Source organism: Pezoporus wallicus, unplaced genomic scaffold (genome assembly GCF_028554395.1).
Source record: "Pezoporus wallicus isolate ANWC-B61680 ecotype Strahan unplaced genomic scaffold, APGP_CSIRO_Pwel_v1 contig_5104, whole genome shotgun sequence".
Classification (NCBI taxonomy): domain Eukaryota; kingdom Metazoa; phylum Chordata; class Aves; order Psittaciformes; family Psittacidae; genus Pezoporus; species Pezoporus wallicus.
In genome coordinates, this window is record NW_026637335.1 from 257,632 (window position 1) to 272,012 (window position 14,381).

Genomic DNA, 14,381 nt, shown 5'->3' on the forward strand with positions numbered 1-14,381 from the left:
AGGGGCTGGCGCCCGCGGGGAGGAGCCGCAGCGCTCGGGGCGGGCTCAGGCCACAGCCGGGCCGGCCGCCGCGGTAGTAACGGGACCGGGAAGCGGCCGGGGCCGGCGCGGGGAGGGAGGTGCGGGCGCTGCCGGCCTTGTAGCTCCCGCACCGGAACGGGCCGTCGCTCAGTGAGCGGCACGGAAGTTGCTGGTGTTAATGTGGCGTCTCCCCGGTGCTCGGTTGGTTGTGTTCGGGGTTTGTAACGTTCTGACCTCAACATCTGCTCCAGGGTACAAGGTAACTAATTCTGTTCCGGTCAGAAAAGCTCAAATCCCAAGTGTCCCCGGCTTAGAACACGAAACAGAAGAAAAACCCCATGTAAGTGTAGGGGAAGGGCCAGAAAAGCTCTTTGTGGGCTGCTCGGGTGCAGCAGCCACAGCTCGAGCTGCGGGAGGTGCTGTCTGCCCAAGGCACAGCTCATAACTCAGAATCCCAGCTTGGAAGGGACCGCAAGGACGATCTGGTCCAACCTTTCCAGGCCAAGCATGACCTAGACTGGTGTTGCAGCACCCTGTCCAGCAGCTCTTAACGTGTGCAGTGCTGGGGAGTCCACAGCTTCCCTAGGGAGGTTGCTGTAATGGCTGGCTGCTCTGGTTGGGAAAGAGTTACCTCTTGTGTGCAGCTGGCATCCCCGCAGCAGTTAGTTGTGCCCGTTGCCCCTCTTTACCACGGGACTCTTGTAAAAAGGGAGTCTCAGCCTTCTTTGTAGCTGCCCTTTGAATGGCTCGGCCCTAAGCTCCGTGTCTCCCAGCTCAAATCCAGGTGTGATGCCTGGCTGTAATGACTCCTCCTGCTTACAGGTGCTGGAGAACGCACACATGCACACGAGCACAAAATGTAAGTGCAGATAATTTCCTTTATTGAAGTCCAAATTTACAACTGAAGTTTACAACATTATTTCCCTCCCCCTCCCAAACCAAAAGCTTTGTTTCAATTTAGGAAGAATAAATGTTCTTTTTAATAATGTACAGACTATATCTCTTAAATAAGTTAATATCTTTGAAAAAAGAGCAATATGTTCCTTTTTTAATGTTGCAGTGCAACTTACAACTTACACGTCTGTGCAATGTACCATGAGGTATATGCCCAGTGAGCAACACACAGTGAAGTTTTCCATTCATAAATTTTCGTTGTAGACGCACAAAAAGTTAACAAGTTAATCTGTGATAGAAAAAACGCAGCCGGTTACGGTAATTCACACAGAACTCATCTGAAAAGAGGGGAGAAAAGAAACCTAGCGATCATTGCCTATATAAACTATTGGATCATCTCTCAACATAGACAAGTATAAAATTAAAAATACTGTTGTGAAACTGAAGAAATACTGTATTATCCAGGGGTTGAAACCTAGTTTTACCTGTATTGGTCTAGAGCAGTTCATTTTCTCTCTCTGTAGCATCAGCGAGCTGCAGGCCTTCACTACGGTATCAGGAGAGCATCTGCTCCTAAAAACACTTCAGCAAGATGGTGATTATAGAAAAGCTGTGATGTAACGCAGCCCGCTTCCCTGGCCGGGCAGGGGTTCACCATCACCTCTCAGCTCAGCTCACAGCTGATTACAAAACCCAGGTGGAAACAGGAAAGATTACACGTATTTGAAGCTTGGACACTTCAACCTTTGCAAGATGGCTCTAAAATACTGGTTTTTCATAATGACAGAAAACGTATATTTATTTTAGAAAGAATCATCCACAACATAACTTTGTGATAAATAACAGTTCTGCCTCTAATACATATATACATACTGCTTGTAAACAAAAAATACCCACAGGTCATGGAGTCTCCATGATTTTTATACAAGGCGCTATAGATTTTTTTTTGTTATTGAAAACAGTCCTAGTGAAAGTTTGGTTTATAATCTCCTATTGCTACAGAAACAGTAAGAACTATATTTACAAAGAAACAAAGACCATGGAGACCCCATAGCATTATTTGCTAAAGATTTTAAGTGAGTGGGGTTTTCAAAACACACATTGTCGGCATGTTCAGATATAATTAACAGTACAGGTTGAATACCAGCAGTACGATACTCTAGTGCATTGGTATTTCAACCCCTGAATATACAAAGACATTACTACAGCCTACTTCACAGTTTAATGCAAGTAAAGTGCAAGCCATAGTACAAGGGTGTCATACATTTTCATACATGTAAGCATTATCTAAAAAAGGCTCTATACAAGTTTTATTAGCTACTGTAGTAAACTAGACGGAAGTCACCTATGGCCCAGCAATTAATGGTCTTACAAGGATATTTTCTTTGTAATACAGTATGTGTCAAATGTAAAAAGTTTATTAATACTAGTGCATTTCTCTTATATCCTAACCTGTTTGCATCTCAGATTTTTCAGCTGAAATCCTCATTTCTCAGTAAAACAGAAGTCTTAACTGGTAACAGGGTCTTCCTGGCATTTTGGCCAGCGAACACGATTTGTTAAGACATGTTTGTTGTGTGGTTGCTAGTGAAAGAAGCAAGATAGTTAATATGATTTATGTGGCATCTTCATTTGATCTGCAGCATTCAGACAGACGTGTTTCCAGTACTCAAAAGATCTGTATCGATACGTTCACCAATGCCCGGGGATGAGCAATATTCTGGAAGTCCGAGGACAGAAGCCAGAGGGCCTAATTGGCCAAACAGCAGTTTGTCAGCATATTTTATCAGGTTTACAACATTGCTTCCTTTTAAATACTGCTCATACAGTGGCATTAATGCATACACCAAAGTCCCTAACTGTCACTGTTAACACGTGTATGTGCTTGATAAAAAAGACGTATCTGTCTGGCCTGCATTATGAATGAATATGGTTATTTTCCTGATGATAAAGACAGATGGTATCTGTCTGATTTTGTTAATACTTTCATTAAGTGCAGGTCCCAGAAGCATATCAGCTATCTCAAAAATTGAGAAAAGCTTGAACAGTGTTATTTGTAATACTCCTTGAGAACGTGGAAGTGTGGTATCACCCCTAAACCACAGAAAATGCATTACTTATATCCAGACTAGAGTCACCTGCCTATACAGTAGTGAATGGAACTGGTTAGAAGTACAATATTACGCTTACATGTAATGGGAGCAAAGCAAATATTTTCTTAGGATTGGCTAAGAAAATAGGACTTAACTAGTGTTTGTTTAAATAACAATGTATGTTCCATTCAGCAACTGATATGGCTCAGGTCTGATTTTCAGACGTGTGCTCCTTAACGCCCATCGAGAGACTCAGGCACATGGAGTGAATTTGTCTGGGATAAGAGGAGATGGGGAACCTATCCCCATGGCAGCCTGAGAATGCCACTCCAAACCTTAGCTTTAATAAGGGAAAGTTTCTAGAAGAAAAAGAGCGTTTTAGGACTTAATATAAATTAATTATCTAATATTGCTTCTTCAGTTATTCCCGTTAGTACCCATTTTTTTGTAGTAGTGGTAAAGAAACATAATTTGGCAACAAGGGAGGTGATGTATTGTAACAAGATTTTTAGCTCAGTGGTCCAAGGCATGTGGAATACCTACAAACCTGCACTCCAAGCAAAAGGGCATTGCTGTAACTGTGCCCTTCTGCCTTTCCCAGAAATGCATAATAGGGATATTGTGAAAACTAAGGTGAAATTAAAAAACCTTTATGAGACCAAGGTACCACTTATTTCTCTAGTGTTACACTACAGGAACTTGGAGGGCTGAGGCCCAGTAGTACAAACAGACCTGTGCTCCTTTTCTTAAGGAATCTCTCCAGGACTGGGTCCAGAGTACTCAGGATCTCTGCAGCAACATGAGATTCTCTTACATAAATACTGCTAGTTTTTTGCACAAAAGAATATTTGTATTACTTTGGAGGACAAGTAAGACTGCATGATGGAAGAATGTGGCAAATAAGGTATACCATAGTCTTAGGTCTGATCTGTTTACTTGAGACAAAGATAAGAGGTACAAGAATTTTCTTTGTTCTCATTTGTGTTAGGTTAAACACTTTCTACCAGATTCTTCATTTTTCTTCCATGAGTCCTGTCAACATTCAAAGTGAAATCTTCTAAAGGTCAGCAACAGAAGTGTATGATTTTTGCTGAGGCTGAGCACTTTCCAATGCCTCTGCAAAGTAACCCCTTCAACGGTACCTTCACTATCCTTCACAAAAGCTGGGATCAGAGACTGCTTTGGCCTGGAAGGCTGTAACTGCTGATGAAAGGAAGAATAAAGTGAACTGACCATGTACACCTAGCAAGTCTCTGCAACATTCCTGTTTCCTTGGGAAAAGCAAGTGGTGCACCATGTTTCTTGTTTAAAAGACAGCAGTCTAGATCTGAGTATCAACTGGCATATTCAGAATTTTCTGCTTAGGAAAGATGGAAAATTTAATCCTCCAAAATCTGTGAGTAGCAATTGATCAGTCTCTCCTTACAGAGGTAAAGCAGTTCAAAAAGTGCTCGTGTTTGGGATGTAGAACTGTATCAGAAGCTGATCAAACAGAGGGTGGGGTTTGCCAGTTAAGCAAAGCAACCTCCTTTGCTGTGGAGGTTAGAGATGCCCATGAAATCCAGAAAAGGATGTATGCCATCCTACCTGTGCTGTCACAGAGTGTGGGCCCAGCATTTCTACATTACTTGTGTTAAAGAATGGGGACATACAGACTGATGAGAACCCCGTCCTCCTTTGGCTCTTGTTTGTATCAATTAGAGTAAGATCAGGAATGTTTTCACTTAAATTGACGAATCCAAGAAAAAGGTCTCGGTTGTCTCTGAGTTGTGCTGCTGAGACAGCTGCTAAGACAGCTTTCAAAGATCCCAGATCTCACTGAATACAGAACAGTATTAAGAAAGGAGGGGAATGAGTAGATTGGGGGGAGCATTCAGTCAGTCATAATTGAAAAACAGCCAGTATCAATAAGACTAAGCTTATGGAGTGATAGAGGAAGTCTGCTGGCTGAGGGATACTTAACCTGCAGGAATTCTGAATGAAGACCCTAAGTTCAGTAAGATCTGGGTATATAAAGCACATCAAAGCAATCTCTTTGAGTAGTTGTTGTATGTTAAGAAAAAAGTTCTAGATAAGCAGGTGAAAATATATCTTTCTAATGGTGTTTGGTTCGGCTGACAGGAGAAGGAACATCATGGGACTGATAGCAACTAAGGACACAGTAAATCAGATCAAGGATGCCAGCCTTTAAGATAGCAGTGTCGCCCAACATGGAACAGAACAGATGCCAGGACCTACCAGCTGCTAACTCAGCACTAGGACCTTGTGAGCATGCACAGGCACTGAGGTCATTCAGTAAACACAGTGAGGAAGACTATCAGAGACCAGCAGAGACCCCCACTCAGCAAGAAAGCGCATGTGTAATTAGGATGCGAATATTATAATTAGTTCCCGGGAATGTCATGAATATGTAAATAACTTCCTGGGAAAGCTGTAAATATGCATGAGTATGCTAAATATAGAGCTGCTGCCGGCAAGTAATGGGTGCACTCACCTTTGCGAAATGATTTGCATGTGTGCCCAACACCGCACTAAAGAATGCTGCTGTCTAAAACTCCACAGTCTTAGAGTTTCTCCAACCAACTTTTATAGTAACAATTTGGTGCCCTAACAGGGACCCTCTGCTGTGTTTCCCGTGGAACTGGGGAGCCTCTGGGACCTTCACGCCGGCATCAGGGGAGTTTCCCTGAAAGGAACCCCAACTCCCCGGACCTTGGTATGATCCCTGGTTTTATTTCTTTAAAAAGACATTCTTTCTGGTCCCTTAGCATGTTAGTCACAGGGGATGCCCTGCACGGTGGGTGAAGGTAGTCTGGTTCTCGTTCTGGTTGTCCAGACTCTGGTGTGTGGGTGGAGGTCAGGATGTTGGGTACCACTGCATCCCAAAGGGGAGTCCTGGAAAGCTCACTGCTGGGTTGTGTTTTGCAACACTGGAAACAAAGTGGTGGGTCCCCGGGTGGTTTGGTTTCTCTGATAAAACACTGTAATCAATGGTGGCCATTGTACAAACTGGATTTTGAGGAAAAGTTGCCTGTGAACAGCACAATTAATTATAATACTTTGTTACAATTGATGTTATTCGTGAGACGAGAAGGAAAGTGGGATGAAGTAGCTTATGCAGAAACGTTTTTCACTTTGAGAAGCCATTTGGAATGGCAAAAGGATTGTAGTTTTAATCTTGCACCCCAGGACTTGTTAATATCTTGGAGAAAGATAGTAAAAATCACTTAAATGCTGTTACTCTTCGTGCAGCGTAGGACAGTTATGTGCTAAACATCTGAGGAATGTGGAGAAGGAGGATTTGGATTTGATGGCAGCCCCGCAGAGAAGGGATATTGTGAACAACAGGGCCAAATGTGCTGACAATGAGAATCAAGCACAAGCACAGGCATCAGAGATCTTAGAGGGAGCTGAAGTATTTAGCTCTATAGCAGGGTGCACTAGGGGAAACAAGGAGAAACTGTGACTGCACCTTTAAGACATGCCGGCAATGATGGTCCAGTCATGATAAAGATTCCCTTTACCATTATAGATTTGAAGATTTGGAAACAAGTGGCATGGTAATCATGCTTTCGAGAGTGTTGACAGGGATATGATTATTCACACAGCTCAGACCGCAGCAGAGCAACAAATAACAGCAGGCACATTGGCAGGTACAGTGAATCTTCACGTACCTACCACCGATCCCAGCTGGGGCCCTAATCAGGATCAGGACAGACAAGCTATCAAAGGTGGATTTTATTCGGTATTAAGAATGTGGTCCCCAAGGCAGTGAACAGGTTTAAGCTATACAAAATAAAGCAAGATATAAATGAATCACCTTCTGGAATCGTGGGAAGATTAAAAGACGTGATGCATAAATATACTACTATTGATCCTGAATCAGAGGAATGAAGGAGAGAATTAGGCCATTTAATAAAAGGTCAGTCTGTGGAAGATATAAGGAAAAAGATACAAAAGCTTAAGGGGGAAGACCAGTCTGATTTGGGAAAAATAATGGATGTGCCCTAGGAGACCTATCCCAATCGGACCACCACTGCGCTGGTGCAAGTTCCCTGAAATAGTTCAAATGGTAGTGGAAAGGGGGATGAGTCCCCAGTTATTAATATATATATCAATATAATTATTAATGTAATACAGTGTGTATTGTGGGTTATAGTGTGTTGAATTTCAACTAGGTATCTGTTATTGTATATGTGGGGGCAGAAGATAAGCTCCAGATTAAAATCAGAATGTTTAGGAAAATTGTTGGCTGTAGCTCTCACCCAGGAAACCAGGAAAGAGGGGAGTGGCTTGGGAGGAAAGAGTCGGAAAGAAGGGTTACATGGAAAGGTTTGTGAACAGACTCCATGGGTTGCACCGGAAGAGGGAATGCCCTGAGAATCAAAATAAAATCCAGAGATTAAGTGGAATGTCAGGACAGGCAGAGAAAATGATGACTTTAGATGAAGACTGAGGAGGACAGGGGGAAGATTCAAAACCCTCTCCAGCAGAACCCCTGGCTACAGTTAGGTTGGGAATGATAAGGTAAAATTTCTTGTAGAAACAGAGGCTACTTATTCTCTTCTAAATACTTGTAAAGGGCAATTAAGCAAACAAACAGCTTCAGTCATTGGTGCCACAGGGTGGACAGGAACCCTGCCTTTCTTTCAACCTTTAAATTGTAAAAATTGGCAAACAGGTGTTGACCCATCAATTTCTTTACACGTCTGAGTGCCCCATGCTGTTACTGGCTAGAGATATACTGAGTAAGTTACATGCATAAATTATGTTTAAAGAAAGAAATTTCAGATATACGTTCCTGATGAAAAGGCTGCGGAGGTCCAAGTTTTACGCTACAGAAACCACCCACTGAGCCAGATATACCAGGAGAAGTGGAGAATGCAGTCACACCAGTAGTGTAGGCTGCAGAACCAGGAACTATTCATCATTTCAGACATCAGACCAGTAAGGTGGGAACAATATCCCATAAGATTGGAAGGAAGAAAAGGACTAGAGCCTGTAATAGAAAATTTTATCAAATACTTTGGGACAAAAATGGACTGTATTTGTACTTCACATGGTAACAACCATTCTGGAACAGGAAAGCAGTCATTGTCTTTCCCCAGGCAGGCTGTTAAAATATCAGGCTGTGCTTTTAGAACAAGAGGACATAGAATGGAAAGGAACTAACATTTTGAACACAGCAGTGGTTTTCAAAACCAATCCAGAAGCAGGAGAGCTGACTCACAACTGTTTACAGACTATTGAGCAGGTGAATTCCAGGCATACCACCTGCAAGATACATCCCTGAAGGATGTGCACTACAAACTGCTTGTTGATGGTAGCAGCTTTATGAAAAATGGAAACTGGAGCGCAGGATACGCTGTGGTAACCAAACATGGGATCATAGAGAGTTTTGGAATTGTTAGTAAAAATTTGCTTTCAAGGCATATCAATTTGATAACACTCCGGTGAATATTGGTAGTCGTGTTGCTGACAAAGCAGCCAAAGAAGCTGTGGGTGAGGACCTTATATTAATATTGCCTCATAAGTATCAGTGCTTGGATAACGAAGTTCCAAGTTATCAAACCAAGGATGAGGAATTACCTAGTCTATTAGGAGCCAAGAAGAACGGTGTGTTACATCAAACAGGCAAGTAGTAATTTCACAGCCTCTTGTGAGAAGAAAACCACCAGGCAACTTATGGGGGAACAGAATCAATTGCTTAGTTAAGGATACGAACATAGCCAGGAAGGAATCATGTTAAGTCCATATGAACTGATGTATGGGTAGCCTTACCAACTGCCTTTTGTTCCTGGTGATATGTCTTTGCAGGGGAAACAGGATCTCAGAAAATACCTGCTGGCACCAGGTTAAAACTCTGGTGATATCTTGGTAGGACATTACCCAAACTGTATCTGGACAATGTAACTTCAAATCAAAGAACCTCAGACAGGCTATTGGAATGCTCCAGAAGGGAAAGGGTGATATTGGTTGTGTCATAATATTGCTAGAAAAGCCCTTCCCCCAGGATGGACCGAACATGTACACTGAGTGTTGTACTCATGGATATTATAATAATCAAACCTCTCCAACCAGAAAAAGGATGGATAAGAACCTTCCTAAAAAGGACCAAGATATTCCGTAACGCCATTGTTGATTGTCCTACAAAATGTCACAGTTTTGTGAGATGGTTTCTCCCTTGGTTGGGGGTGAGTGAATTAGAAAAGATGATCATAAATACAGCAGCAGGAACTGAAACATCAAAGACAACATTATAGATGCTAAACAGGCATTACAGATTGAGGTATCCAGCCTATCTCAGATGACACTGCAAAACCGTGTGGCGCTTGATCAGCTATTATCTTCCCAAGGAGGTGTTTGTACAGTTATAAACACAAGCTGCTGCACATACATAGACCAGAGTGGCAGGATATCCACAGATCTGGCAGATATCTGGAAGCAAGCTAAGGTCTTCTATCAGGCTGCTGAAGGTGATACTTCCTGGGGATTTGAAGAATTATGGCATGGACTTACTTCTTACCTGGCTACCAAATTGAATATGGTTAAAAAAACCTCATTTGTAATGACCATCAATAATTTGTGTCTGTATCCTAGCATGTATGATGATTTAATTTTGTAGTTGTTGGTCACAATGGTGTATTAGAATCAAATATGGGTAAAGGGTATAGAATGAGATCTACAGGATATATGTATATATACATATATATGTATACATATATCAGGATATATACATATATCCTGTGTCTCAAAGGGGAAAATGTAGACTCAAATTACAGGTTTAAACTAACAATAGAGATGTGACTTTAAAGTAACATAGTAGAATAGAGCAAACTGTTCTAACTTGCTAACACGTAGAGAGAAAGAAATATTGGGCTGACAAGAGAAGGAACATCATGGGACTGATAGCAACTAAGGAGACAATAAATCAGACCAAGGATGCCAGCCTTTAAGAGTAGAGTGGCATCCAGTGTGGAATGGAACAGATGCGAGGACGTACCAACTGCTAACTCAGCACTCGGACCTTGTGAGCGTGCGCAGGCACTGAGGTTATTCAGTAAACACAGTGAGGAAGACTATCAGAGACCAGCAGAGACCCCCACTCAGCAAGAAAGCGCATGTGTAATTAGGATGCGAATATTATAATTAGTTCCCGGGAATGTCATGAATATGTAAGTAACTTCCTGGGAAAGCTGTAAATATGCATGAGTTTGCTAAATATAGAGCTGCTGCCGGTAAGCAATGGGTGCGATTTGCATGTGCACCCAGAGCTGCAATGAAGAATGCTGCTTTCTGAAACTCTATATTGGGTCTTAGGGAGTTTCTCTGACCAACTTTTGTGGTAATAGTATTTTTAATTGGCAACAAATTACATTAATTTTCTCCAAACCAAGTCTATTTTGCCCATGGTAGGTGATCTCCCTGTTTCAACCCACAAGCTTTTCCATGATAGTTTCTCCTTGTTTCCCTAATGAGGAGGAGGAGGAATGAGTAAACTGGTGGCCAGCCAAGATCAGCCCACCACAGCCGCTTTGTGGAGACTGAACTAAAAAATAACTTTAGTTCAAACTTCACCACTCCTGGCTTCTTGAATAATGACGTCTTCCTGGATAGCAGGACCTCACTAAGATAATGTTTTTTCCTATATTGTACTGAGCTGTGTCAATTTTACAGTTCTTGATGTATGAGAGGCGAGATTTATCTCATGAAAAGATTATCAGTGAATGCTTGTGTTTAAGTGAAATGATGCCAGCTGAATTCACATCCCCTTTGTTCTGCTTTTAGAAATATTCTAGCAAGCATAGTCAAAGAAAATTGTGAACGGGTGTTAGGAGTTTATGTTCAGTAAATGCTACTGAACATAGAGCAATTTGTTTGTTTGTTTGTTCTTTTTATCTTTTTTCCAAAAGTATTTTCTCCAAAATCTGATTCTTAGAAATCATTCCCATCCAGGCAAGGAAGTGAAATACACTATGTGACTCATGTGTCTTCCTAAACCAATCAGTACAAGATTGAGTTTCAAATGATGTATTGAATAACTTCACCCACTTCCTAATGTATTACTAACAGTTCAAAATTATTGCCAGACATTGTATCATTTTGAATCATTTTCTCAGCTCTAGGTGTCAGTCTATTACAGTTTAATTGATTAGTTCAGGAGTTTCTTAAACTTAATTCTCATCCTTGAAGCATGCTCTTTAGAATTCTGTGACTCACAGTCACATGTCACTTAAATTCACAGTGAAGAAACTATGAAAACCTGCAGTATGTAGCATATTCAGTGCAGATGTATTTTCTTTCACCATGATATACTTCAAATTATATTAAAATCAGTTCGAGTTGCAGCATTAGTGAACAACCAACATTGTTCTACTCGTATCTTAATCTCTGTGCCATACCTGCTTGCTTATATTCTTTCACTTTAAAGGCAGTCACAGTATGTTTCAAACACAGTACCTAAATGGCATGTACAGTATGCCCATAGGGCCAGACTGGGATCTATTTGCTAGATGTACAGTGTACATTTTAAGGCACACTATAGGGATTGAGTTTACATTTTGATAACTCTGTCCTTTTATTTGCAATGATGGTCACTACCTGGAAATGTTGCAAAAATAAACATTCATCTCTAAGAGTGGCCAATGTGTTGATGTTTTCATTTTGTGTTTTTCTCAAGAAAGAATGTGTGAGGATGTGAACTTCAGGGCATTTTAAAAGTAATGTAAACTACTGTGTTACATTTTATATACATAGATATGTCTTGATCTATATCTAAATATATAAAATGATTGTAGGAGCTCATATAAGCTTAGTTTTAGTACAGTACTTCAAATATACTGGTACTTATTTTCAGTTACACTTCTGCACTGCTTCTTTCTAATGCAGAGCTTGATACGGACATTGGTTGATAATAGCAAATGGAAAAAATTAATAAAGAATATTATTGTCTTATCATGCAATGTAGTAGGCATCCTGTGGCACTATTCTCTTATCCAACTTATTTACAGTACTGCTGAGTACATTATCAATAAATATTACAGTATTTATCTTATTCAATCTTTCATGGCACCCAGCAATTATTCAGGGTATGAGTCCTGTCACACGTGAGTTTCAATGAAGGAGTGTGTATGTGTCAGCATTGGTGCTGAGGATGCAATTTCAGAGGCTCCGTTTTGAGATTTCACAGCAGCACTGTACTCACAAATGTCCAGGAAAAACTCATAGTTCTTTAGTTTCCAATCTTTAAACTTCTTTGATGTTAAGTTGGGGTCATCCAGAAGACTGTTGATAACAGCAAGGTCCCCTTCCTTTGCCTATCAAATTCCAGAAAGACAAAGTACATGTCAAAATGAAACTTATGCCACATTTTGTCTTTTGTCACTTTATTTCTTCTTTCATTTTAATGCAAAGGGTTAGGGAAACTGCTATGGACATGTGACACTTTCACCTACATTCAGGAACTTTTAGAGCTTAAACTGAGAACCAGTCACGTGCCTATGAAGAGTGCCAAATTATTTACTTATTTATTTTCCTTAAGCTGGAACATGTTTGTTTTCAAGTGTTTTTCATTTCTTTGGAACTTAATTCTGAAGCTCCAAAGAAAGCCTCATCCGTGGGAAACATTTATACTTTCACTAGTTTATGTTGCTTATACACAAAATTAGTGATAAAGCCTTACTTTTAAAGTGCTCTTGAGAACTCTGATGTGGTGCAGCTTTTCATTGATAACTGGATCATTGCATCGCTTTACAAAAGACTTGCGGAACTCCTGCTTGGTGGAAGGACGCTGCTCTCCAAAAGCTGACAAACTGGCTTGTTCCAGAGACTTGTAGAGCTCTTGCAGACCATCTGTATTTTCTCCTATTTCCTTTACATTTTCTGAAAGAAAGAAGCCTAACAATCAATCTAATGATTCAGGTGAAGTTTTTAAAGCCAGCAAGCGATACTGCAAATTCAGTCATAACAGTCCTCTAATTTTTGTTTGCTAAAACAAGAACATTTTGATCAGCCCCAAAGCTATGCTCTTAGCATTATATCCAAGGATTTCAAGTACAAACTCCTGTTACATGTATTTGCCAATATAAAACTGTTCAACAACAAAAACCTTGCTGAGAGTAATGGCAATATTGCTCTGGCTTTCAACAACATTCAGAGGGTCAGAACATCTGCAAAAGCTTACCTTCTGCACAGAAACTATTATGCCTTCTAATAGGAAATTTCTCTTCTAGCTTGTCATCTGTTCCTTCTATGGACTTTACATGGCCCTTACCCCTCACGTCTCTGTTTCGGGGAAGGCTTTGACTACGCTGCTGCTGTGGCCTGCTGTGAGAGCTATGTCCCCTTTGACATTCCACCAAAGGGAAGGGCCCATCCTGCTCATAATTGTGCCGTCTCTGGACTGGTAGCGTTGCTTGTCTTCGTCTGTCTGGTGACATTCCAGGCTGGCCACTCATGTACTCTGCATCAGGAGGAACAGTCTGAAGAAAATGGAGCCCTGAACTGGTTAGTGGAGTCTCTATCAGATCCTGCCACGAGCGTCTCTCTCGGTAGGGAGGTCTGCATCCCGATGAGTGGGTGCTTCCTGCTACATCTTGCCGAGAATCCTCAGCAGAAGAATGAGAATATGTTGATTCACTTGAAAAGTGTCGACCTTGTTTGACTTCAGGGAATGGACTTGAAGAATTCACCTGAAGAGATACAAAAGTACCTGACGATAAACCAATGGTTTAGACAGACCCAAGAAATGACTGTAGTGTAGAACGTTATATGATACACACTAATAGAATGGTCTTATATGTGTGTTTTGGTATGTCATAATATGAACCTCTGTAAACAGAATATAATTAGCAGTGAGCACCTTTATGCCAGTGCTATGTTTTAACCACTCCCTATTCTTGTTTTACACATTCTCTGCCCATGAGCAACTCCTGCTGGAAAGACCAGTATAATCGTGGTACAGATTTCCTGAAGACCCATCCAATTTGTGCTCAGTCCAGCAGTATGCAGTGAAGACAAGAAAGTCCTCAAAAGAAACTATAATTGGATTTATTCATTTTAGGGAATAAGTATCCAGCCAAATAGGAAAAAAAACCCACAACCGAAACAACTTCAGCACCCAGGGGGACTGCTGAATTCTCAAATTATTTTAGTTACTTCTGCTGGGTCTTTATAGAATTTTAATTCAAAAACAAAGAGAAAGGCAAAAATGTGGAAAAACAGAAAGGGAGGGGCTTAACCTGTATCTCAGTTGATAAAACAGCATCACATGGGTGAAAATCAGTCTGAACTTCACCCATGTGATGCTGTTGTCTCAGTCACTCTTTCTTTGGTTCTGGCTGTATGAGGATCGTGTCATTCACGCTGAAGAAA

At 41.0% G+C, this 14,381-nt stretch overlaps 1 protein-coding gene across 2 annotated transcripts in view; it reads right to left on the reverse strand.

The window, feature by feature from the left end:
- Window positions 1-10,546: 10,546 nt before the first annotated feature.
- The window catches only part of LOC130596793 (connector enhancer of kinase suppressor of ras 2-like), a 187,442-nt gene continuing 183,607 nt past the window's right edge, over window positions 10,547-14,381 (reverse strand). Inside the window, exons 22-24 of one of the 2 annotated variants that reach the window (XM_057404747.1) lie at window positions 13,192-13,699; window positions 12,691-12,890; window positions 10,547-12,325 (exon numbers count right to left, since the gene is read on the reverse strand). In XM_057404747.1, the coding sequence (XP_057260730.1) occupies window positions 12,110-12,325; window positions 12,691-12,890; window positions 13,192-13,699 (924 nt within the window). In that variant the 3' untranslated portion in view covers window positions 10,547-12,109. The remainder of the gene's footprint in view (window positions 12,326-12,690; window positions 12,891-13,191; window positions 13,700-14,381) is intronic. The other variant, XM_057404746.1, reaches the window with a different exon arrangement.